The sequence below is a fragment of the Nelumbo lutea genome, chromosome 7 (genome assembly GCF_056320005.1).
Source record: "Nelumbo lutea isolate HS-2025 chromosome 7, American lotus-T2T, whole genome shotgun sequence".
Lineage (NCBI taxonomy): Eukaryota > Viridiplantae > Streptophyta > Magnoliopsida > Proteales > Nelumbonaceae > Nelumbo > Nelumbo lutea.
In genome coordinates this window covers 27,417,660-27,444,572 of record NC_142690.1, presented here as the reverse complement: position 1 = coordinate 27,444,572, position 26,913 = coordinate 27,417,660, and the positions used below count along the sequence as shown (strand labels likewise).

Genomic DNA, 26,913 nt, shown 5'->3' with positions numbered 1-26,913 from the left:
TATCCAAACACTTTTTTATTCATTCTTTACCAAATGATACAAACCATACCAGTTTATCAAAGAAAGACAACAATACGGATGCGATACTGACCATACTCTTTCAAAGCATATTCTAAGATTTTGAGTTCTTTAAGTCTTTAAATGACTCACCCAGATACATCTCTGCCTCCGAAATCAAGAAAGGAGACATACTCTTTCCAAGCATCAATCTTGATTTAATGGAAAAACAGAATATTCCATTACCCTTTGACAAGATAAAAATTGTGTTAATATTCGTTTTTTCATCACTATAAAAATTAGGTCTAAAACAAAATCAAATATACAAATTGGTCACAGCGATGATATCCGCAAAACTGGGAAAACATGATAGCTGCAAAAGAGATCGATCCTGCTCCAAACAATTAAGCGGAGAAAATATGGATCCCGTATTCAATAACTCCTGCCCCAGTAAGTCCACTTCCTTGCAGGCTTTCCGGAGGCAAAGCAAAGGGTCCCTGACAGGCATAAAATTTCAGAACTTGTTACTCCAAAACATAACCTAAAACACAATATTCTCTTGTAATAGGTGCTATATCCATGTATACGTACATATTCATAGATCCCTCATTAATTTAAGAATGGAGCTTCATGTGGAGGTACAATGTGGCTAATCTAAATTATCCATTGGAGAAGGGGACCCCACAATCAAGGTTGAATTTTTCTTGATGTAAAAACTGCACGTATAAATAGGAGTTGTTCTAAACATGTGGCAAGGAGTTCCAAGCTAAAAACTTCTCTTTTAAATATAGGACAAAGAGACAACCATAAGGTACATTTTTGGGCCCCCAAAACCCATTTCCAAATGGAAGATTCCTCATGTCATTTCTACTTTTTCACTACAAAATGAAGATTGAGAATTCTAATCAAGGATAACCCATTACTTAGATATGAAATAGGAAAAAGCAATCAGTACCTTCGGGGAGTTCTGGCTGATCAAATGGGGAACAAAGGGTCTTAGCTGCCCCCATCTCACCTTTTGTCCGTGCCTTCACATCTTTTTCAACTTCCTAGAATAAATAAAAGCATGAAAACTATTAGACAGGTTATCAAACATGATGCCTGGATTTATGCATTCATGAAATAATTTTTATGGAGAACCGAGAACTACCATCAGCTACCTCAGTTATTGAGTTCTGCCTCAGAATTTGCAAATGACATGCAGATGACTTGTTTCTTACTTCCACTACCTCCATTCATTCCGCTCCCCCCCCCCCCACCCCCCACCCCTCCACCCCGCAGAAAGAAACTGAAAGACTCAGATGCCCCAATGAGCTTGAAATTGAAATACAAGAAAACAGTAACTGGGCTCACATTTCACGGCCCTTCCAGTCATGCTGTTACAGAACATAGCATGATGGGTGGAACTGTGGAAGTGAAAAACAAGGCAGCTGCATGATATTTCAAAACTTGAAAGGTGTAATTGGAGATTTAGAGGAATATTTAATCATCTTTTTGACTCATCAATGCTTTACAAAGAAGGTTAGACAGCAACAAGTCAATCAACAAGAAAAGAGAAAATTAGGGTCTGTTTGGTTCGTGGGAATAGGGGTCTGGAATCGGAATCGGCATGGTCCATTCCAATTCCAACCATTTGGTTGGGCAGAATCAGAACCCCATTCCCATTCTTGGTGGAATGGCATTCCCCCGTTTGAGGGAATGGCGCATTCCCTCCCCCTCCCTTGGGAATGAGAATCCATTCAACTCCAATTCCCATCTGAACCAAACAGGCAGGGGGAATAGACCATTCTGATTCCAATTATATTGGATTCTGATTCCAATTATATTGGATTCTGATTCCAAAAGCAAACCAAACGGACCCTTACTTGATGCAAAGTTCACTTTTTCACGCTTTCTTTTATTTATGCTCCAACTCAATTAATCCTTGTGCCAAACTACAGAGATCACTACATAAATATTCAAGTACTCAAATAATAGAATAAATAGACTAAAAATAAAATCTAAGACAAAGCATGACCTTTAGGTGGTTCGGTCCACAAAAGAAGCTGAATAATATCAATGGAGAGAACCACACCACCTTATTTCCAAGAGGCCAAATTATACAAGCTCAAAAGATGCCTCACTAAACCAAAAAAACATTTTAACATTTCTAAAATTATTGGCAAATTTTATGTTGAAAATTTAACAAATGACAAACAAGGAGAAATCAAACCGAATCATAACAATAAAAATTTAGGTCCCAAGACAAACTGAATCATAACAATGGAGAATTTTTTTCATACTTTTGAAATTATTGCCAGAATCATATTATCAAAAATTTAACAAGTGACTAAAAGGGAAAAAACACAATCATTCCACAAGCTGAACGATTTTTCTCCTTCATAATTGTTTCGACTGGTGCTACAGTAGTCCGAACCAGAAAGAGAAGAAGAAGAAGAAGAAGAAGAAGAAGAAGGAAGAAGAAGGGTCTGTCGAAATCTGATGGATTACCCATACAGCTGACCCCCTTAATCTATATTAGACTCTAATAATCTTTACAAAGACAAAAATGCCCTTACTTAAGTGTGGGGCAGAGTAACTCTAATAACACTGCCACATAAGCAAGCTACTTAACAAACATAAGAAGACTAAACTACCCCTATTCGGCACACTTTAACACTCCCCCTCAAGCTGGAGAATATATGTCATATAATCCCAGCTTGTTACATAGATAGTTCACTTTCCCCGAGCTTAGAGCTCTTGTAAACAAATCTGCCCACTGGTCATTCGAGCCAACATATTCTGTATTTATCTCTCCAGCAAAAACCTTCTCTCTCACAAAGTGGCAATCAACCTCTATGTGCTTTGTTCTCTCATGAAAGACAGGATTGGAAGAAATATGGAGTTCAGCTTGGTTGTCACAATACAATCTCATAGATTTATCCATGTGAAACCCAATTTCTTGTTGGAGATTCCTCAACCACACTAATTCACAGGTGGTGTGGGCCATGGCCCTATATTCGGCTTCAGCACTGCTTCTGGCCACAACCGTCTGCTTTTTACTCTTCCATGTCACAAGATTTCCTCCAAGAAATGTGCAATAGCCTATAGTAGATCTTTTGTCATTCACTGAGCCTGCCCAGTCTGCATCTGTATACCCAACTACTTCAAGTTTTCCCCCTGGTTTATACAATAGCCCACGGCCTGGAGCTCCTTTCAAATACCTCATAATTCTAAAGATTGCATCCCAGTGAGGTATACGAGGGTTCTGCATGAATTGGCTCACCACACTAACTGCAAAGGAGATGTCGGGTCTCGTGATAGTCAGATAGTTCAGCTTTCCCACTAGTCGTCTATACCTTCCAAGATCTTCAAATACTTCTCCTGTATCACTGCTCAACTTAACATTTGGTTCCATAGGGGTCTCAGTCGGTTTTGCACCTAACAGTCTTGTTTCTTCCAATAGATCAAGAACATATTTCCTTTGGCACAGATTTACACCTTGTTTTGACTTGGCAACTTCTATTCCCAAGAAATACTTTAATGTTCCAAGGTCTTTTGTTTGAAAATGATTTTGCAGAAATACCTTTAGTTTGCCAATCCCCAATTTATCACTACCAGTGATGACAATATCATCCACATAGACCACTAATAAAATCTTCTCAGCTTCTAAGTCATAGTTGAACACTGAGTGATCAACCTGGCATTGCTTCATTCCAAAACTCTTCACCACTTCGTTGAACTTCCCAAACCAAGCACGTGGAGATTACTTCAACCCATAAATTGCCTTCTTCAATTTGCACACCTTACCAACCTCCCCCTGAGCAACAAACCCAGGTGGTTGCTCCATATATACCTCCTCCACCAGATCACCATGGAGGAAGGCATTCTTTATGTCAAGTTAAAAGAGAGGCCAATCATACATAACTGCCAAGGAAATGAGTACATGAACGGAACCAATTTTAGCCACCGGAGAGAATGTCTCCATGTAGTCCACTCCATACAACTGTGAGTAACCTTTAGCAACAAGTCTGGCCTTCAGACGCTCCACACTACCATCTGGCAGGTATTTCACAGTATACACCCATTTACAGCCCACAGCATGCTTACCAAGTGGGAGAGTAGTAAGTTCCCGCGTTTGAGTATGTTGAAGAGCAGAAAGTTCCTCCTCTATTGCCCGCCACCATCCAGGTGAACTAAGAGCTTCTTGAACATTGTTAGGTATGGAAATAGAGGACAAAAGTGAAACAAACTGGCGATGTGAGGTAGAAAGACAAGATAATGAAACAAAATTGAAAATGGGATGGAAGGTAGAACTACGTTTACATTTCCGTAAGGCAATGCGTAAGTCAAGGTCTGAAGATTCAGCAATAGGAGTCATGAGAGGATCCACAGATGAGGTAGAAGCTGGAGAAGGGGCCGGTGTCATTCGACGTGTATACACTTGTCGGATCGGTGGTCGTTCAGTGGTGACCTGCATTGGATAAGGTGATGAGTCTACTCCAACAACAGCCTCTGGAACTGGATCACTAATAGGAAGAGGAAGAGGAGGTAAGGGTGAAGATAAGGGTGCTTCATGACTGGAGAAGAAGGGTCCAGACTCAAAAAAGGTGACATCAGTGCAAACATAGCACTTTCGGGTAATGGGATTATAACACTTGTACCCTTTTTGAGTCCAAGAGTAGCCAAGGAAGACACATTTAATTGAGTGTGCATCTAGCTTGTCTATTCCAGGACTCAGATTGTGGACAAAGCACACACAACCAAAGATACGAGGAGTTAATGGAAACGGAGATAAAGTGGGAAACAAGATAGAGAAGGGGAACCGACCATGAAGAATAAAAGAAGGCATTCGATTAATGAGAAAACATGCAGTGAATACAGCATCACTCCAAAACCGTTTAAGAACATTCAAGTGGTGAAGCATAGACCAAGCAGTTTCAAGAAGCTGACGATTCTTCTGTTCAGCCACCCCATTTTGTTGAGGGGTGAAAGCACATTAGGTCTGATGAATAATGCCATGTTGTTCTAAATACTGTTGAAATGAAGTAAGAAAGTATTCACGACCATTATCTGAACGAAGAACTTTGATGGGAACACCAAATTGTGTGCGTATTTCAGCATGGAATTTTTGAAAAATGGAAAATAATTCACTTCTTCCTTTCATTAAGCAAATCCATGTCATTATTGAACAGTCATCAAAAAGGAGACAAAATACATGTACCCATTATAAGACTCTATTTTGATTGGACCCCAAACATCTGAATGAGCCAAAGAAAAAGGACTCAACATACGACTCTCAACTCTTGGACTGAAGGACACACAACGGTGTTTACCAAACTAACATGACTCACATTGTAAAACTGACAACTGACTCAATGACGGAACCAACATCTTGAGAACCTTGAGAAATGGATGTCCCAGTCGGCAATGCCATTGTAGAGAAGTAAGGGAAGTCTGAAGTGCAATTGAAGATCCACCACCGTCAAGGTAATACAATCCACTAGCTTCATGCTCCCCACCAATCTTCTTCCCAGTTTTGAGATCCTAAAAAACACAAGTGGAAGGAAAGAAGGTAACAGAACAGTTAAGAGCCTTGGTTATTTTACTAACAGACATAAGATTGAATGGAAACTTAGGTATGTATAAAATAGATGATAAGGGGACAGAAGCCATGTCAACATTACCACCATCACAAATGGGAGATGATGACCCATTGGCAAGTGTAACAGTTTGTGATGTGGAGGTTTCAGAAAGAGAAGAGAACACACCTGGAGTCCCGATCATATGATCTGAGGCTCCAAAGTCAATAATCCAGGAAGGAGTTTTAGATGACATGCAAGCAATACCTGATTGGGCAAGTGTGCTAGTGGTATGTTGTGAAGTAGTTTGAAGGAACCGTTCATACTCATCACACGGTACACTCACCATCTCCCTCCCAGAAGTAGATGTAGATGTGGGGAGGAGTTCGGTCTGCCTATTTACTGTCACTGATATCAATCTTATCTGCTACAACATGATTAGCCCATTTAGAGGGAGGGCCATGTAAGTCAAAACAGAAATTCACTGTGTGTCCTTCCCTACCACAATGAGTACACTTCCTTGTAGAGTTATTTTTTCCTTTGCCACGGCCTCCCCCTGAGTCACGGCCTCCTCTGGGAGCATGACCACCCCCTCTTGTACTATGTCCACCTCCTCTAGCTATCACAAGTGTTGATCTATCAGACTGTGTGGGGTTCTCAGTCTGTCCCAAAGAAATTCTACGAAACCTTGAGAATACTTCCTCAAGTGTAGGAAGAATAGAGCCCCCCAGTATTTGGGCTCTAACTGGTTCATATTCCGACTTCAGCCCCACTAAAAATCTTGTAACATCTAGTTGTTCCCTTTGCTGTTGCTGAACTTTAATATCTGGAGTGAGGGGATGATAGACATTGAGTTCATTCCTTATATTCTTCATGCAGGCATAGTACTCTTCTAGTGTTTTAGTTCCTTGTTGTAAATCAAAGTACTCCTGATAAATCTGATATACTCTTGTTGTGTTATCTTGTCTAGAATATAGCTTCTTAGCATGCTCCCATATATCCTTAGTCGTATCAAGGAACACGAAGTTGGCACTAATTTTGGGCTCCATATTATTCCACAGCCATGTCATGATTTGAGCATCTTCTTGTTTCCAATCATCAAACCCTGGAGAGTCAACCGGTGGCTTCTCATCTCTTACATGCTTTACTTTCTTCTTTGCCTTGAAAAAAACTTCCACTGATTTAGCCCATGGAACATAGTTCTCCCCATTCAGCTTAATTGAGGTCATTTGTACCCCTAGGTAGTCGGGGGAAATAACCACACTAGGTTTCAGATCATTGTACCCATCTCCTATTGTTGCCATTGTACTCTTTCACAGTTGCCTCTAACCTTACTTCTCAACTACAAGCCGATTGATGTTGTTCACAGTTTGATACTTCAGCACCTATTGCAGCCCCTAAACACAATAGTGGGAGCACACACTTGTTCTTATTCACACTACTACTGACTTCACACACCTATGACCCACTTAAGCATCAAATTACCACTCACTAATCACAAATAGGCCCTCTTACAACCACTCAATAAAAAAAATGTGCATCACAAGCACCATAACACAGTCAAAACTGCTACATCCAGTTCAGACTTGTTTAACACACTTAAGAGGACATTACACAACCACAAAGAGCTCGGCAAGGTCACTACATTCCACCTTACACCACTCGGCCACTTACAGCAGCTCTAACACCACTCAACAACTCACAGCAGCCCTACACCATTCAGCTACTGCACACACAGCCCTTTCTAAAGCAACAATGAACCTAGTTCTCTAGGTTCCAATCAATACTAACAGCTTCTTGTAGGGTTTCTACCCAGAAATATCAGTAACACTAGAAGAAGAGAAAACCGACCTTCCTTCGAGAATATCAACCAACCATTCACTGTTGAAGTCACTTTCCTTGCTGAAGAAGGTTATGCGCAGCAGAGAGAGACGAGTTGTGATGTTTCTGACCTAGGGCGAACCAGTTCTCTCCATTTGACTGACCAGAAACGAAGGAGAAGAGTCACGAACACTGCTGAGGCGCTTTACCAACTGAAGTAGGTCAGGAGCATGGCTCTGATACCATGTTTCGACTGGTGCTACAGTAGTCCGAACCAGAAAGAGAAGAAGAAGAAGAAGAGAAGAAGGGTCTGTCGAAATCTGATGGATTACCCATACAGTCGACCCCCTTAATCTATATTAGACACTAATAATCTTTACAAAGACAAAAATGCCCTTACTTAAGTGTGGGGCAGAGTAACTCTAATAACACTGCCACATAAGCAAGCCACTTAACAAACATAAGAAGACTAAACTACCCCTATTCGGCACACTTTAACAATAATCAACATGAGAAGAAATTTTGAGTTGATTTGCCATGGAAAACATTTGATGGAGGAAAAATGAGAGAGAGAGAGAGAGAGAGATGTCAAGAGTAATCGTGACTGACACGAAATGGAGTTTCTTAACCATGATTTAAAAGAAAGAAATATATTCCAGAGTAACAAGTACCTGATCAAAATAATCATTTTTAAAAACTCAAAATTAAGATATCATATCCACAATCCAAATTCCAATAATATAAAAAAATAATAAATTTAGAGCTTATTTTGGTGCATAAGGATGAAGTGAGAATTGCTACTGTACCTCCTCATCACACCAAGGTGCTAAAATCATTTTCTTTTGGTTGAGTGCTTCCATGAATTCATTCCATGTTTTTACAACCTTAATGCAAGCATCTCGTTTTTGCTTTGCTGCATCAAACAGGCTTTGTTGAACATCATCCAGCATCTCTTTCACTTTCTCAGTCAATTTGGCCATTGGAATATCTGTTTTTGCTGAATTGTCACGGCGAACAATGCGTACCTACAAGTCAAGAGCGCATTGATATTGGGGGTGCAATAAATGAAATGGCATGCACCAAAATCAACTTTCTGCTGTGCAGCAAACCTGGGCACTCTTTATTGCAACCATAGTTGTCAAGGCAACGCCTAGGCGACAAGGCACCCTTTGAGGCTCGCCTTGCCTAATCGCCAAGCAGTTTTGTACTTTCTATTATAAAATACTTTTTTATTCTATATTTTTTGAAATTATAATTATAAAATAGACATTATTAAACTAAAATACTCATAGTGTGCTTGTATACTAATTTCTTTTTACTATTTTCTTATTTGTTAGGGTTTAATCAACACAAATATTGCTAAAGGCTGAATTGAACCCTCAAAGACTTTTTTTTTATCAGCAACAAAAAAAGTTTTATTAATTATAAGAAAGATTTACAAAAATATGAGTAGCCTCGGATACCCCACGATCTCAATACAATATGATACTATATCTTACAGTTGCAAATGAGCCCAGAAACAATTCCTTCCATTGACCCCTTGCATAGCAAAATGATCAGCTAAACTGTTAGCTGATCTAGGGACCCAATTCAACATCACCTGCATGTCTTTTGAAAATCTTTTAAATTTCTCAACCTCATTCCTGAAACACCATGGAACTTTGTCATTATCTTTCAGCCAGCGAATGATTATCTTTGAATCTCCTTCAATCACCAACTGCCTGATCCCACAAATACTACTACTACTTTTTCTTTTCTTCTTCACCTATAACAAAAATATGGGCTCAGCCCCTATATTTTTTGAATTTTTTCCTTTGTTTTCTTCTCATGAATATGTTGATTTCCTATACGTTAACATGAACTTTATACTTTTCTTATGAATTATTAAGGAAATATGGTTATGGTACCTAGGGAACTACCCTAAGATCTATGTTTTAGACAATTAGGCGACAATGTGCCCCCCTGTCGCCTAGCCTCGCCTTGGCGCCTTGAAAACTATGATTGTAACTGAAAAAAAAAAAAAAAAAAAAAAAAACATTATTGGAAACTCAGAGAATTATAGCAATACAACCAGCCCTTGGGTAAGGGTAACAATGACTACCCAATGAAAATAAGAAGAAAAGAAACATATTATAAGCAGGCCCAATACAATTGACTTCTAGCGACCCCTTGCATAGCCAAAGTATCAGCCAATCCATTTGCAGTTCTAGGCACCCAACTAATCTTTATATTCATATTATGGCATAAACAAAATAAATTTGTATATAGAACCATCATTATTTTGGTCACAGCCCTCCAACATTTTGGTTTTATCCCTGTTCCATGTAAACACAATTTTTCACTTGTCCAAAAATAATGTTCAGCCAACTGCAGATTTTCTTGGTTTCTTTCTAGGAGAAATAATTAAAAAAAAAAAAAAAAGCATTCTTAACTGTTTATTACATAAGTATAGGTGATGATGAATGGACTCTCAACTATCTCTGCAGATGAAGGACACAACGGGTGCACTGAAGCATATAACAAGTGTTGATTTCATAGTGGATCAGTTTCAAACAAGATGCCCTGTCCCACTTTTTGAGAAAGTTACTTGTTACCAACATTAATGACTGTTTATTAGTTATTTAGAGACCGAGAGAAATTGAAAAGGAATGTCAAAAAAAGTGATTTTCCGCAAGTTGAAGGGGCTAGAAAAGCTAACGGCAGACCAAAAAGGATTTGAATAGAAGTAATGAGAAAAGATTTAAGCACCCATAGTTTAACAATGGATATGGCACTGAGCCACTGAACAGAATAGAATGGTGTAACAAGATTCATGTATTGTAGCTGACCCCATATAGATGGGACATGGGACAAGGCTTAGTTGATGATAATGATGATGATGAGAGAGTAATCCGATTACCCCCCAATGAATAAAGGGACCTGAGTCTCAGCACTGACCATATATCAACATATTGGTGCTCAAATACAGTGAAAATGAATCCTTACACCATGGAGGTGGCTTCTTTGATCACCTTTGGATTCAAGGGTCTTTTGTTTTAGCCTGCATCCAGCTGAAGACAATTTCAGATTACTCTTTTACCTATACTCTGACCAAACCTGAGGAATAATCCACCTTAATATCCCGCACTATAGCTAAGGTTTCTGTCTAAAGAAACTCCCTCCCTCTTCAGTTGTACCCTTACAGACTCAAATTTGGACTAGGAAACTGACTCAAAACAACTTCTAACCACTTTAAAAATTAAAACTACGACAAACCCATAGCTAAACCATAGGTACACGTAAATAAGGACTCTAATTCCTAATAGCAAATCAAATAGCACTTTAATGATCCTGATAAAACTTAGTTAAAGAAACTAAAAACTGTAAATCACAATTTACTATAAATTGTAATCATGAGCATTACTAAAAATAGTAAGTCTGATAGTTAACATAAATAGTAATTTTGAAATAACAGTAAATTTCTAGAAAATTTAAAACCTTATTTTTAAAACACCTGTAACTAGAAAATAATTTTAAAAACTCAAAAGTACCAATATCTCTATAACCCAAAATAATTTGGAATAAGAATTGAGAAACTGTTTTATTTTTCCATGGATTCCTTGCTTCTTTATATGGTTAGGATGGATTGTAATTTTTCAATGCTTCTCTTCAAGAATGAGTAGTCAGTAGACTTGTTCATGGACAGCGCTTGGGCTTAGCATTGTCAAAACTTGAATGGGCTTGGCCCAAAGCCTGAGCCCAAAGCCTGGCCTGTGAACAGGTCTAGTAGTCAGTTAAGCTTAGACGAGGGACTATTGACAGTCCAAACTAGTTCAACAATCTCAGTGTTTTAAAAGCACGCCTAGACTCACAACTGAGGCTCATTTCGTGAGGGGTATGCCTTACTTGAACCTGGGAGTGCACTGTCTAGCTTGTTGCCATGTTTTAATGAATTAACCTTGAATTTGACTTTTTTATGCTTGACTAGTTGACATATTACATCATAAGTTGTAGCTCTACTTTTTAAGCTTAAATAATATAGCTAATGTAGGACTTCAACCTTAAGCCTACAAACTTAGCTTAATTACATGATACTCCAACCAATTTGGCAAACAGGATTTTTTTTCAGAAATTTGATTTGCATATTGTTATATATAAGATTTTTTATTTTTTAATAGGTGGTGTCTCATTTCATTCATACATGCGCCTTACCTTGTACCCTGTGCCTTGAGCTCTTGCTTTTAAACACTAACCATCTAATCTGACCCAAATTTCAAAACGAAGACCTTTTTTTACCATCTTGTGTGTTGAATTATGGTTCATGATACTACCGTTACTTTGAAGTTGATATCTCTTAGGCCTTATCCACATCGGCATGAATAAATCTCATTGGCATACAGACACCTAATACCTTATGGAATGAATCAAGATGATCTTGTTAATCCAAATGAATAAAACAGTGCCTTCATAGGAGAAAGTATCCTTTCTAGTTAAATGTGGATAGAATCTTTTGCCCAACTAACCATTTTGAAAGTTGTTTTATTTTTTTAAGATATTAAAAATAAAATAAAAAGGAAACCTAAAAAGAAGAAAAAATGAAATTTATTTTGTATGGAAGCAACTCCAAGAGATTTATTACCAAACCAACCTTTAAGTTTTTCTGCTTTTTTGCTTCATAAACTAAAATGTTGCCTCCAAATTCTTATCCAAAATACCCCCGAGAGATAAAGGGAACTTCTGGATCATTTAGACAATTGAATAAAATCAAATTATAATCTTTGTGCAAAACAAGATGCAACATAATACAAATATGACAATCAGCAACTTTGTAAATGCACTCATGGAAAAAGACTGGTAGGCAGTGAGGGCTCTAAACGTATCAAGGATAGAAAAATGTGGTAGCAGCAAAGAGGAAGATGCAAATCAAACAGGTAGCAGAGAAAAACAAACATGATTGATGTAGCAATAATTAAGAATTGGGATGATGGTTCCAACTGGAACAGTTGGGAAGGTCTCTCTGGCTGGTTGTAGCAGAGACTTGTGATCAAATCCTGGGGGATTATATATGTGTGTATGTGTGTGTATATATAATGGACTTGAAATACCTGACTATTAACCAAGTCTTTTGGCCCAATTTCAATTCTCAGTGGGACACCTTTCATTTCCCAATGTGAGTACTTCCAACCAGGTGAGTAATTATCTCTAAAATCTGCCTCAACACGAAAGCCAGCTTTGCTCAATGTATTCACAGTTTCAGAGCAGGCATCAAAGATGGCTTGTGTATCAGCATCTTTGTATGGCACAGGAATCACAACAACTTGTACAGATGCAACTTTAGGCGGCAGAACCAATCCTTTGTCATCACCATGAACCATCACCAAGACCCCAATCTGCAATGTGGAAAGAAAGAAATTTAGAGAAAATTTATTACTAACGTAAGGGTAAATAACCTAGAACTACATAAAGTTCTATTTGATATGAAAAATATAACGCAAAAGCAAGAGATGCACCAAATCATGATAGCCACTATTTATTACGAAAAAAAAAATCATAAGAAGTTAGCAACCACTATTTAATGAATCCATTGAATCCAACAATGATGAAAAGAAGACCTGGAATCCAAAAGGCACCTCAGCTTTTCCTAACATTAATTATATACTACCAATAAAACAGATTAATGTAGAGAATAAAATGAATATAAATCAAGGGAAGTTATTTGAGCACACCCTAAATCATTACTTTGAAAATACATGTCTTGAAAGAAAAAAAAAATGCCCCCATATAGTTGCATGTGCCCAAGTCAATCTCTAAACCAAAGCACCACAGGGAAATGTATTAGAAACAGATAACTATTGCCCATATTATACATTTAAAATCTTCTTTTTATTAGTGAAGGTAAACCATAAAGGGATGAGGAGCCATTGAAGAAAACATCTAGGGTGACAGTGAGTATAGACTATAGAAGTGTATGCTCTCCAAATAAATATATACTTTATATAATCAATAGTTACACGAACCCCCTAATAGCCATAAAAAATTGTGCTGATCCACTAATTCCTAAACCTGCCAATTATGACTCCAGAAAATTGATTAAGCTCTGTTCAACTCTTCAAAATAGGATGCCTTAGCATCAAAAACCCAGCTATTCCTCTCCTGCCAAACAATCCAATAGAGGGAAAAAGGCAGTGTGTTCCACAGGATCTTCTCTTAGCAAAAGGCAATAGGGATCATCTATATAGGACTCGGTTGTAATTTGCCTTTATGTCTTTATGTGAGAGGTTGCATCTACACACCTCTCCTAGGGAGGCTTGTACTGATTGTATATATGCTTTTCAATAAAATTCATGATAGTTACTTACAAAATAAAAAAAATAAAAAAAAGGACAGGCAGATCTAGGGGGTGATCCACTGTCTCCAAAAAGCTGCAGAAAATGGAGCATCCGATATGTGGTCAGGCAGTTGATGGATAAGTGGTTAACTAACTCCTGCTCCAGTCCACACAAAATACAGATGTTGTCAAGGAGCATCCCTTTGTTCAACAAGTGATCGATAGTGAGGACTCTGTCCCACAATACGACAAGAAAAAAGTGATCTTGGATAGAATTTGTACTTTCCAGAGCCAACACCAAGGAATTGGTTGAACACCAGCATCTGAAAGTGAAAGGGACTTATAACTGAAAACTATCATACACTGCAATGTCTTGTACGCGGTCACCATTAACTAGTTATCTTCTTAAGTGGTGTGGTATTTAATTTTAAACAAACACTATGTCTTCTATTGTTAATGAGTTTGTCTTCTTCAGTAGCCACACCCAGGAAAAGGGAGGAAATAGTATAAAGTACACTTAAGCCAGAAACAAGACATTTGTTTTACTGGAGAAACCAAATTACTCGATCAAAAATAAATAAATGGAGCATGGATTACCGTTCTTGTACTATATGCCCAGGAGTTCTGCCAGACCATTTGCTTTTCTCCCTTCTCATTTTCAAAGTTTATTTCAAACATTTTTGCAAAATTTTGACCCAAACAATGTGATGTAGCACCTTGGATACCACGGCCAGTGTTTGGAATAAATGCCTGGAGAAATTAAATAGAATATAGTTGGTGAAAATGAGGAAATTATTTCACATTTAATATTCAGGTCCTGAATTCTTTCAAATACGTTCAGAAAATAAATTACACATACAAACATATTAAATACCTCAACACTTGTCGTGTAAAGACCACCAGCAAACTTCTCTAGCTCACTCTTTTTCCCCTTTATAACAGGAATTGCCAGATACTCTTCATATATCCTTATATAGAGTTCCAAAATCTAAAGAACCTGAAATTACACAAACAAATGACACAGCAAGCACAGATACAGATATGAGCACAAAATAGAATATGTAGTAATCCATGCATAAACATGTTCTAGCCAATCCCTGAAATAAGAAAAAACAAATTCTGCATGAAACAAGTTAGCATTATCATGTATAAAATTACAGCCTAGATGATGTAATGGTAGGTCCACATAAAACACTAAAATTCTAACCCGTTCCCCTCCAGAAAGATATGTGAATTATGAAGGAAGGAGACAAAAGAAGGTTCAGTTTAATCTCATCACGTATTTTAGGCAACCATTGTATCAGAAAGTGCTCAAAGGCTTTACCTACTCAATCAAGACGAACATCACACAAGTTAACCTTGTATCAGACACTTATGACGGAGGCAATTGCTTTTTTTTTTATCAATACCAGTGAGGAAATTGCTTATTTAATGGTAAAATATTGCGCTGACAAGCATGAGAACATGGGTTCGAGTTTGAGAGTGGCCAAGAAATTGCCAAAGGTTAGGTCCATATCCAGCCTACCACTTCCAAGACCCCAGATAGCTTGGACCAACATTGGCTAATGGCTTTTTATCAGACATGACCAAATTAAGATAAGAACACACATCAATGGCTTAACTACTAATCATAGTTGAGTGTATACATGCGTGTGTGAACATGGAAACGTGGAAATACAAAACCAAACCATGGAAAAAGAATTCAATTTTCTTTGGATTCCTCGTCCACTGGGAATTTCAAAAGTTTTCAATTTTCCTTATTCTTTCTCTTCTTTTTTATTTTTCATTTTATTTTCTAGTTTGTAATAGTTGTAAAAGTGCCTTAGTTGAAAGTTTAAGAGCTTGAAGAATTCAAAATTGTGGATTTGGAACTTCTCTTCCAGCTTAAGTTTTAGAGAGGAAAACCTATCTGTTTGACTTGATTTTGGAGTCACTAGGTAGTCTTTCCAGTTATCTATATCTCAGGGGACAAGAACTCATAAATCAATTGTGTGGAGAGAATTATGTCCATTTTAGTAAAGGGTGTCGGTGATGGGAAATGAGTTTTTTGGTCTCAGAATTAATTTTAGTTTATTTAGCTCTAGTAGACCCTAGCAGATATTTAGAGTAACTTTATGTTGTCCAAATCAGTATTTGACCGCCCAGATAGGTTATACAAGGGTTTGCTTTGGTCCTAAGTCCAATTAGGAGTTCTTTCTGGTCAGTTTTGAGTCTAAATTGGAGCTTCTAAAGGGAGGTCCAACCCCTTATGTCCAAGTCAGTAGACCGCTCAGATATGTTATACAAGGACTTTTTTATCCCAGGTTCAATTAGGAATTCTTTCTTGTCAGTTTTGAGTGTAAATTAGATCTTCTAAAGGGAGGTCCAGCCCCAATGGAAAACAGGAGAGGTTCGTGGGAATCCATGAATACTATGGAGATGGGTTGAAGCAATTTACCTACTTCCCTGAAGGAAGGGGGACCACGGCTTGGGATAAAGTAGCACAAGCATTTCAGGAGTTTTTGGTGGAAGTCAGTGAAAGAACGTGTAATTCAAAAACAAAGACAAAAGAGAAAAGAATCACAATACTAAATGAATCTATATCTTATGGAAAAAAGGAAAAAAAAAAAAAACATCTTTAAACAAATCCATACCTCTTCATCAGCCTCAGCCTTGGTCGCAAAGGCTGTATGCCCTTCTTGCCAAAGAAATTCACGGCTCCTACAATGACAAAAAGTTAAATATCCTATAAACTTAATGTAATTGCAAATAGCATAGACATGTAATTAGATTGAAAAAACTTAATCCTCCTTTCAATTTACTGAAATACAGTTTGATAACTAAAGTTATTATACAAATGGGCAAGTGGTCCAACCTCCAAATAAGATCAGACAACCACCTAAAACCTACACTACATGAGGTTTTAGACTCAGTGAGCTCAGCCCAGAGAAAGGAGAAAACGTAATCCATGGAACTTTGAATTCTCAACTTCTGCTTTCTAATATATTTTCTTTATATGAAGATAATGCAATAATAGATGAAGAGAACCAATTAAAGGTTGAACCATAGATCAAGAGGAGGATTGGGGAATATCTGGTTTTTGATAAACAGGGCACACCCCATGTGAATAGACAAAAAGAACCCCTATTAAAAGTTAAGTATGGGGTTCTTCTGCCTTTTCCAAGAAACTCATTTAGCCTATTCACTAGGGATGTTCCCAGTTTATCAAAAATGGGATATGCTCCAATCAAAACTTTACATAAATGCAAACAAAACAAAAACAATTAAAATAGTTTATAATTAATTAAATTAAATTTACCAGGTACTGCAGTATAGAGAAGAACCTAACATTCTATAGTCACCTATTACAAACTTGACAGTGAAGAGTCCCTGTACATGCCGTGAAGAGCTAAGGATCCATGTCCAAACATCTCAATACTGATAGATGAACTATCATATTTCATCAACAGAACAAAAGAGAAAAATAAGAGATCCAGAAAATAATACCTTATGAATGGAGTAGGATGACTGAACTCCCACCGAACAACATTGCACCATTGATTAAGCTTCAAAGGCGAATCACGGTGTCCCCTTATCCACTTGGAATAATAGGGATACATTACAGTCTCACTTGTGGGACGGATTGCTATATGGACATCTAGGTCAGTACTTCCAGACTTTGTAACCCATGCAACCTGAAAGAGCTTAGCAACAGTTATAAAACTTGGGGCAACCATACAAGATCGGAAGGATCAAAACCTTGGCTCTTTGGTTTCTTTGGTTCTTCTTCGTCTTCCATGCTTTCCAGTGTGATTAAGTACCCAGTAGCACCCCAGTATACTTCTTGTATGCTCTCTTTCTTTTTTCTTAATAAATTTTACCTTACTTTTTTCAAAAAAAAAATATTAAACCAGTGTTAAAACAAAACAAAACAAACAAAATGGACAGTGCCAACCACAAAAAACAATTGAATTGTCCAGTTTAAAGACAGTTTAAACAGTAAAAGGTTTCCATTTTTTATTTTGTCCAGGCACACATCATCAGCTTTGACTAGGAGTTGGATTGAATGGACCTTTTATTTTGACTACCCAATCCAATATTTAAAACACCAGTCATAACAACAGCTAAATAAATAAATCAAGAAGCAATTTTCCAGACTGAAACTTCAGAACCATCCAAACAAACTACTACATGCAAAAGGAGTACCACCAGCAGAAGCAATAACAAATAAAGAACTTCGTAAGTTCCAAGAGCTAATATCAGATTAAGAAAGAAATCTAAATTTGAATTCCCAAACAAGAAATCTGACACTGAACAAATTAGGCTCTACATCGATATCAAAAGCTAAATTGTCAGGAAAAATATCTTATAAAGGTAAATATATTGGAGACTTAGAAAATTTCTTTCAATGGTGTGCAACAAAGTGCTTTTCTATTTCCTTACTAAGAAAAACAACTTATATGTTTAACAAACAGGAGATTGCAAGCTCAGTCCGGGCTAAGGAATGAGGAAGGGAAGGCAATTGTTCTTTCTTCAGGACCAATAGGAATAGGAGACTCTTCAGGCTGAGATTTTGGCAGTTTTGGAAGAAGTACACAGAGATAAAGAGTTGAGTATTGGAAAACTGATCATAGAAGGAGACTGAGAGACTCTAAGGTAGTGGTGGGCTGGCTGAAGGAAGAAATGAATATAATCTTGTTTTTTCAATATTAATTATTTTTAATTTCCACTGCAATAAAATTAACAAGGAAATCACTAGAATCCTTCAAAAGACATCTGGAAACATAGCATATTGGGATGGATCCATAAGCTGCAAATGGATTGGACCCAAACCACCGTAGTGGTGGAGCCACTATACCCCTAGAGGAAGCGACGACCCAAGCCCTCTGCATCCATCACTTGGAACTACAGTAATGAAAAGAAGAGGTTCAAATGGCTGACAAAGGACATTGATGTCAAACTTATATGGGTTAAAAGAAGTGTCAACTCCTTTGCTGATAGGTTAGATAAACAAGGAGTGAATAGGGTTTCTATATTTTGGGCTCACTTGTAATGTAATATGCAATCTTTTGGATGGCCTTCTTTCTTCAATGGGAGAGTTAAGAGAGCCTATCTCCTCCTATCATGTACTCAAATCTTAATCTTTATTAATGAAAACTTACTTGTTATTGATCAAAAAAATATGTTTAACAAACAGGAGAGATCACACATCAGTAGAGCAGAAAATTTTTCCTGAGACTAAGAAGAAACATTTTTCTCACTACCATGACTGGATAATCATTGCCAGGTTTTCAAAGATACTTAGTTTTCAACTTCTAAAATCATACCAAAGGAACTCAAAATTCTCACCTCTGGAGCAAAACCTTCTATGTGATCCTTTTCCCGTTGCAGAACACCAGGAGATACAAAAAGAGGGAAATAGCAATTCTTGATTTTCATCTTCTTTATTTCTGCATCAAAGAAGGTCTGTACAGTGACAGCATTAAATGGTCAACAACATAAAAAAGAAAACAAATAAGTAAATAACGAAACACAGACACAAACATAAAGCACACAAAAAGGGGGAAGAAAAGGAGCAAGATTTAACTTTTGTGTAGACAACAGATCCAAAACATTATAAAATGAGGGGAACCACCCCATGAGGTAAATGCTGTTTTGATCATAAACAAAATGTCAAGAAGACATCCTTTCAAACAATATTAGAGATGAAAATGCCAGCATAGTTGTCAAGGTATTGCCTAGGCAGCCTTGGCTGGGTGCCTCACCTGAATGCCTTGAGTTGTAGCAACAAGGCACATTCCTAGACAACAAAAATGACAAGGTTGGTGCCTTGACAGCGTTTTAAAAGTGCAAAGGGTAAAATAAGTGCAAGGGCCATTTTGTGCCTGAGCCGTGAGGCGCAAGGAGCAAAAATGCAAAAACAAAATGGTAAATTAAATGCCGAAAAGTTCCAAAAGAATGCAAAATATTAAAGATAATATTAATTAAAAATATAAACTTAAATTTTAAAATAAATGTTTTAAAAAAATCTATTATCTCAAATTAAAATACATAAACATAACCTGTAAAGCATATTTAAAATGAAAATTTAAAAATAAAATCAAGCATAACATATAAAACATATTCAAGCATGTAAACTCTTAACCTCTTTATTTTTTTTCCAATTGTGTTACTTCAAATACCTAAATGTGATGTTAAACATTATGCATTCCTGATTCTATGAGCCACTTTGTACCAAGCCCCTCAAGGCAAGCCCAAACAAGTCCATATCAGGGTCTTACATTCTTAATTCCAATAAAAAAATAGGTTTTAGAACATTAAGTGTCTTTTTAAAATGTGCCTTGCCTATGCGCCCCGTCGTGCCTGAGGCTCACCTTTTAAATCACTGATTAAAACATCATTCATACATTTTTTTGGTATTTGAAAAAACATCATCCATACTACTACAACTTAATAATGTGTGTTCATACATTCTATTATATACGATATATATCACTTATAATTTATTTTACCCCCTATCTACAATTTTAGCATATAAAATTAAAGCCTTCTTTAGTTGCTAATTTGATATCAAATTGCTCTTATTGTTTTTGAAAGCATTAAAATTAATGTATTTGAAATATCATTCTCCTAGATATAATGATTTGCTATGTTTTAAGAAGAAAGTTAATGTTCTTAATAAAGAAAATTGCTATTTTTTTCACATATTGTGTATATTAGATGGTATAGAACACTAGGGAATTATGCAAAACTTAGTTCTTTGTTTTATGAAGTTCTTATCACCTGGGTGAGGCACACCACTATCACCCAGAATCTCCCAGATGCCTTGACTGCTATAGATGCCAGTATAAAGGACTTTGCCCCTTCATACATAGTGTAAATGGTTGAAATATCCTTAAAACAGTAAATAAGCATAGAATTTGGTATCCTCATGCCAAATGCAAAAGACACATGGTTCTAAAATTTGTCTCACACTTACTTGCATGGTTTCCCAAATTGAAATAGCCCATGGCCTTAGAATGTAACAGCCAGAAATATCATAGTATTCAATCATTTCACCATTAACAACCACCTGTACAAGCCAAATGAGGATCAATAACTTTAATTCTTTAAATCACAGAATTAGATCATTTACCACTGAACCAATTTGAACAAGCCAAAACAATGATCAACTGCATACTTACAATATATGCCTTCAAAATGAACATGGATTCATTGAATAAATGAAGGATATCTAATTTCGTCATCCTCCTTGTGTTTGAAAAGAAAAAACTAAAAAGAAAGAAAAATCAAGCTAGAACAAACACACACACACACAAACACACACACACACACACACACACACACATATATATATATATATATATATATATATGTATATATATACATACCTCAGAGTACCATTCCCCAAAATTGTCATCCTTCTTATTAGAGAGACCAAGACCTGTCTCTTTTTTAACCTCCTTCTTTTTCCCCCCTGTGAATAAAAAAAAAAAAAAGATAGAAAATAATTCAGTATCACAAACCAGAAAGCAAACGAGAAAAGGCAAACCAAGGATCCAGGAGAACAGCAACTAACCACTCTTTACATTTGTATTGGATTTTTTTGCCTCGTCAGTAGCCATATTCTTCAGTTACTTCAGTCCACAGTACAATTTCCTAAAACTAGAAATAACACACTTGATAATTAAAATCCTTAAAGTTGAAAGATAGAGCAAATGTTGACTACACACATATAATTATTTAAGAAATTAATTCATAAGTCATCATTAACAACATGAAAGCTACCACATTTGGTCATTAACAATATCCATACTACCAGATGATCAGTAACACAATGAATCCATAGGGTCCAATTAATCAGTATATTACATTCAAATATGCAAACGGATAAATATCTACTCTCTTTTTTTATTTTCAATAGTCAGATAAATAGCTGCTAGACGGAGATAAGTATTCGGGAATTAAACTACACTGTTATGGATGCCAGATTATGACAAGCACTAAGCAAGTCAAATACAACAAATTACCCGCTAATCCACTTTAATTGTTCAATTAAGGGAATCGCAAAATGCTAAAAGCTAAAGAACCAATTTACATAAAATGAAGAACACCCAAATTGAAATCTCATGAAGAAATGAATATTTAATTTCATGAAGAAAATTAAAATATTTCTCCAGTAACAACATAGACATCCAAAAAATTCTTCATGAGATTACAATTCAGCTATATCTCTGCCCCTTTGGCTGGATTTATTTCGGTGTAAATGAAGCAGAAAACAAGGAGACACCGTAGAGGGAGGTAAACATAGAGCTGAAATGGAGTTTTTTACAGAAAAAAAAACTTCGCTTTACGCCCCATATACATCAAACCAAAGGCAGGTGAATAGAAGATAATCGAACAGCACCAGAAAAAAAAAATGCATGATGAAATGTGGGTAATCTAGAGACTAATATTGTAAAGGATGGAAGAAACTGAAGCCATCAAAACGTGGGTCTCGCCCATTATCAGAAGCCCCAACCCTTACGTGACAGGACGGCGGCAACTGATAGAGAAGGAGACGTAGAAAGAAAAGCACCGAAACTCTGCTAACAGACAAGAGACAGACGGAGGATCCTCATTCGTTACTGAACAGAGATAGAATTAACTAATGAATTCAATTTGCCTAGATTGGCTGCTCCTCCCCTCGGCGGCCAACCCTGCTGCAGCGTGCAGTGAAGAGAAGATACTGAAGAGTACGGCTTCACGTAACACGTGTTGGAGTCCAAGTCTGACTGCCTCAATTGAAAACCTAGATAAAATGATAAAATCCCACCCGGATGTTCCCTATACCAAGTTATCCCCATTAAATATAAATACTAAGTTTACCAAAAATATATATATATAATTTAAAAAGGTACTAAGCATTAATACAAAAAAAAATTATTTGCATTGCAACCATGTAGATGGGGTGAAGACCACCCCATGGTTTGGTCAAACTAAATGTAGATGGGACGGTTGGAGTTCTCAAATCTGGTGTTGGGTTACTCAAAGTTTGAAGTATCACATGTATTGATTCGTATGGGTCGATAAATATCATTTTGGGACTTCTCCAATACACCCCTACAGTGGGTGTATCAGAGGTCTAACCAGAGGGGGTGGAGTTCTAAATCAGTCCCCCTAAATCGATTTTGAAAAAAAAATTAAAAAGTAAAAAAATAAGATATCGATTCGTCCAACATATTGGGCGTATAGATATTTTGAACCCTTGGGGTTCCTCATTAGAGGCCATCTAAGTGCAACAAACTATCTCTACTAGAGGTTGAGGCTACAACAATGAATGAAGGATTGAAATTTGGGAGAACAACCGATCAGTCCAGCTCAGAATTCTTTAGCTCCACTGAACAGTTGGGGTGAATCTAACCGTGGATTGATGTCAAATCCACTGACAGGATGTAGTTTATAGGAGTGAGGGCTATTAATAGACTATGAAGAAGCTGTAATTCAGAATTCTGCATTGGGTTGCAGAGTACTTAACCCTTGAAATTTTCAGTTGAATGGCATCTTTCGTAAGTCATTATTGAAGGCGATTACCAAATACTTTGCCAACTTCTGTTGGATGGGTCACTATCCCTTCCTTGGGGTACCCATACGCTAATCACTAATTGCAGAAGCTTCATCATTTGCCTTCTATCTCACAGAATATGTCATGTTCAAAGGGAGTCTATCGAAGCTGCTCATTTGTTAGCCAAAATTGCTTTAACCCGTAATAAAGCAACCACATTGTCATCAACTCCCCTTTTGTACTCAATGTAATTTCTTGTGAGATGAACTCGTTGATTGGTGAATGAATTTGCCTTTGGGCTTTCAAGAAAAAGGAATACAAAAAAAAAGGTTTTCTTATTTGAAGTGCACTTCAAGAAAATACCTAAAAAAGGTCTAAAATCTAAGCATAAACCCGATATTATACGTTATTTTACCAATTTATATTTTACAACAACAAAATATTTTGTATAATGAAAATAACTTAGGCTGCATTTGATATTCTTTATTAAGAACATTATCTCCTTTTTGTAGTTAAAAATTCAGTGTTCATCGGGACATTTTAACTGCAAAATAAAAAAAGAGAGATGATAAGTCCTTAAAATAAGGAATGCCAATTGCAACCTTAGAGGTTTCTCAAAGAAAAAATGATGGGTGCAAGTGTTAAAAGAATAAATATTTGAAGGATTCCAATTTCTAGCGGCAAAGGTCTTGACTTGTAGACAATATCTTTTAAAGGGAATGCAAATGGATCATCTAATGAGTGACAAGTCGATATCTTCAACGATCCTTGGGAGATCAAATCATCCCCAACAAGATTGCCCCCCACAACGTCTCATAGCACATCATCGGGAGATGTTCCCAATACACAGTGGGGATGTGTTGTGGGGACGCTGGGGGGAGTGGGGGCTGATTTGATCTCTGATCCTTGAATGTTTACAAAAAAAATGGTTTGCTCTCGAGTAGGGGTGCAAGTCGGGCGGGTTGGGCCAGGTTAATGGTCAACTCATGCTCAGCCCTAAAATTTGGGCTTAAGGCATGATCCTGGACCAAGCCTAAGGTCAAGCCCAATCTTCCCAACCTGAGCCTAGCCCGCACTGTAATTTGATGCATTCAGGTTAAGTTCGGGCTCGGGCCAGGCTCAAGTTGGTTAATGAACCCATTCTAAAATTATACATATGTATGTATTTATGCAAATATATATACATATATTTGTGTATATATAAGTATGTATGTATGTATGTATATTTATGTAAATATGTATGCAGAATTTACATATCATATACATATGTATATATGAATGTGTATTTGCGTCTGGCTCAGGCTAGGTTTGGGCTACCTAAGGGCTAGGCCCAAGCCCGGCCCATAAAAAAATCCCACCTTCTTGGGCTCAAAAACCAAAATTCCAAGCCTAGCCCATGTAAAATTTTTTGGGCTCAGGTAGGGCCACCCAAGTTGCACCCCTACTCTTGAGTGATTATGCTTATCAACATGGTTTTTGAACTATCATTAACCCAGATGGTTGTAGTGTTTGGCTCGAAAACCGTCCAGGTAATTAGTTCCGTTTTACCCCGGAATTATTCCTTTGACAAACACCATTAACTTGGTCAACAACCCATTGACCCAAGCGGTCTAACCATCGACCTGTTTGACCGAAACAATGATTTTTGGTGTTTTCATTTTAATCTTTTTTTATTTTCTTAAAATTGCAATGGGCCATCAGTTCGGACCAAACAATTAATGGGGTTTTTATAGTTCAGTCCACCCCTAAGGTGGAGCTAAGATTTATAAGAGTGGACTGAATTCTATCTGTGGATTGATACCAAATTCACGAGCAGGATGCGGTTTATAGGGGACTACTAATAGACTAGGAGGGAGCTACAATTTTAGATTTATGAGGTGGATTGCGGTCCACTTATCCCTTTAAAATATTGCTTGTCAATGTAAGTTCTCAGACTTGGAACATTGACATTGTTCAAAGCACTAGGTAAATTAGGCTACTGAGAGTGGATCACTTGATGGAGGACCGTTTGTTTGGACTGCAACACCCCATGATAATTTTTCAAGCAATTCAGGTTATAAGTTTTATGACATGCAATTTAGGCTCTGGGTCCTCTAACGTATCCATGATTTGCACAAATCTCCATTGAAAGAAGTTCTGAAAGTTGAAGTACCTACCTTGGATTGAAAATGTTTGTATAGAGATGTTACTATGAATCCATTGTGGTCTACTCAATAAAACCGAACCAAACCAATGTTTGTATATACATGGTTTTATATGTAATGTGTCCAAAAAAGTCATTTTGGTAATAGGATAAAACATTATGAACAAAAAACCTAGCCATTCTCCCCCTTCATCTCAAGTATCACCTCTCATCATTTGCCCTAATCCTTATTCCCATGTCTATTCTTGTAAGATCCAAACTGATGTAACCATTTCTGGTCATGTACCAATTTTTTGTGATGTATAATTTTTTTTTGGCTAAGTACCTCGTTATTTGACCCGGTGGTGACGTGCCTTGGTGATGAGTTACTTGGTGGCGAACTCCCTGGTGGTGAGCTACTTGGTGACGAACTGCTTGGTGGCGATCTCTCTGGTGGAGAACTGCCTGGTGGCAAGCTACTTGGTAGCAAACTCCCTGGGGGAGAACTGCCTAGTGGCGAACTGCCTGGTGGCGAAGTCCCTGGTGGCGAACTGCCTGGTGGTGAACTCCCTGGTGGCGAACTGTCTGGGGGAGAACTGCCTGGTGGACTCGTCATTTGACCTACTCCTAGGCGGCCTACAACTCAGAGGATGGTGGAGCTCCCTGGTGCAGCGCAACCTGACTGCCCTCTACATGAGGTGATTTCCTCTCCTTTGTAGGCAGCGGGAGCTGAGGGACCTGCAAGAACTGAGTGAGAGGACCCGGGGGTATTTTCTCAGCGGGGGCTCTCTAATGCCTAAGTTAGCATTCTGATTACAAAGAGCTTGGAGAGAAATGAGAGAGCTAGAGAGCAGGGGTTACCATCCTTTTTCTTCCCCCCCCCCCTTGGCTTTGGGGGTCGGAGTCCTTATATAGTGGTGTCCTCGTGGGTTAGGTGGGTGAAAAGCCTTCAAACGGTAACACTCATCACATCCCGTCAAAACTGGAGTACAGTGGTGGACTCCTCGAGGTTGTCAGGCTGGCGCTTGTGTCAGGCAGCCAGGTCGGCGCCTGGGCCAGGTTGTCAGGTCGGTACTTGTGTTAGTCAGTGGGTCAATGTCTGGGCTAGGTTGTCAGGTCGGCGCCTGTGTCAGTCGGCGGGTTGGTGTCTGGGCCAGGTTGCCAGGCAAGAGATCTTCCTGCGATACGCCAAACTACTCTTTTATACCGAGCTACCCTACAAGTGGCGAGTTGCCCGGGGGAGCTATGCCGAGATCCTTGGGCTATGCCGAGCTGCTTGTAGCGAGCTTTGTCGAGCTGCCTGGCTCCTTGGTGGCGAGCTCCTTGGAGAGTTGCCTAGCTCCTTGGCGAGCTCTCTAGTGAGCTACCGAGCTCCTTGGTGAGCTATCGAGCTCGCGGGGTAAGCCGTTGTGGTTCATCAGTGGGTGTCTTATGGGCGGCTAGGTCGGCCAAGTCGGATCATGTGCCAGGCTGATCCGGCCAGATCGCACAGGCCACGCAGGCCGTGCCAAGCCGCGCCAGGTCGCGTGCAGGCCGCACCAAGTCGCTCGCAGGCCGCGCCAGGCCGCGTGCAGGCCGCCCG

At 38.1% G+C, this 26,913-nt stretch overlaps 1 protein-coding gene across 4 annotated transcripts; it reads right to left on the bottom strand.

The window, feature by feature from the left end:
* On the bottom strand, positions 1-22,440 carry LOC148845849 (proline--tRNA ligase, cytoplasmic-like). 4 transcript variants are annotated; one of them, XM_088954475.1, is made up of 14 exons: positions 22,193-22,398; positions 21,245-21,330; positions 21,057-21,142; positions 20,850-20,937; positions 20,645-20,737; positions 19,015-19,115; positions 17,173-17,360; positions 16,320-16,386; positions 14,561-14,674; positions 14,284-14,436; positions 12,464-12,748; positions 8,186-8,404; positions 953-1,046; positions 1-494 (listed from the first exon to the last, which is right to left on the bottom strand). In XM_088954475.1, exons 5-14 carry the CDS (start codon positions 20,673-20,675, stop codon positions 430-432), a joined length of 1,317 nt encoding a protein of 438 aa, XP_088810601.1. In that variant the 5' UTR covers positions 20,676-20,737; positions 20,850-20,937; positions 21,057-21,142; positions 21,245-21,330; positions 22,193-22,398; the 3' UTR covers positions 1-429. The 4 variants fall into 4 exon arrangements, with proteins under 4 accessions (XP_088810601.1, XP_088810599.1, XP_088810600.1 ...); XM_088954473.1 differs by lacking the exon at positions 20,850-20,937 and having other exon boundaries at positions 19,015-19,131; positions 21,245-22,440; XM_088954474.1 differs by lacking the exon at positions 20,850-20,937 and having other exon boundaries at positions 14,561-14,617; positions 19,015-19,131; positions 21,245-22,440.
* Between the last annotated feature and the right edge of the window lie 4,473 nt (positions 22,441-26,913).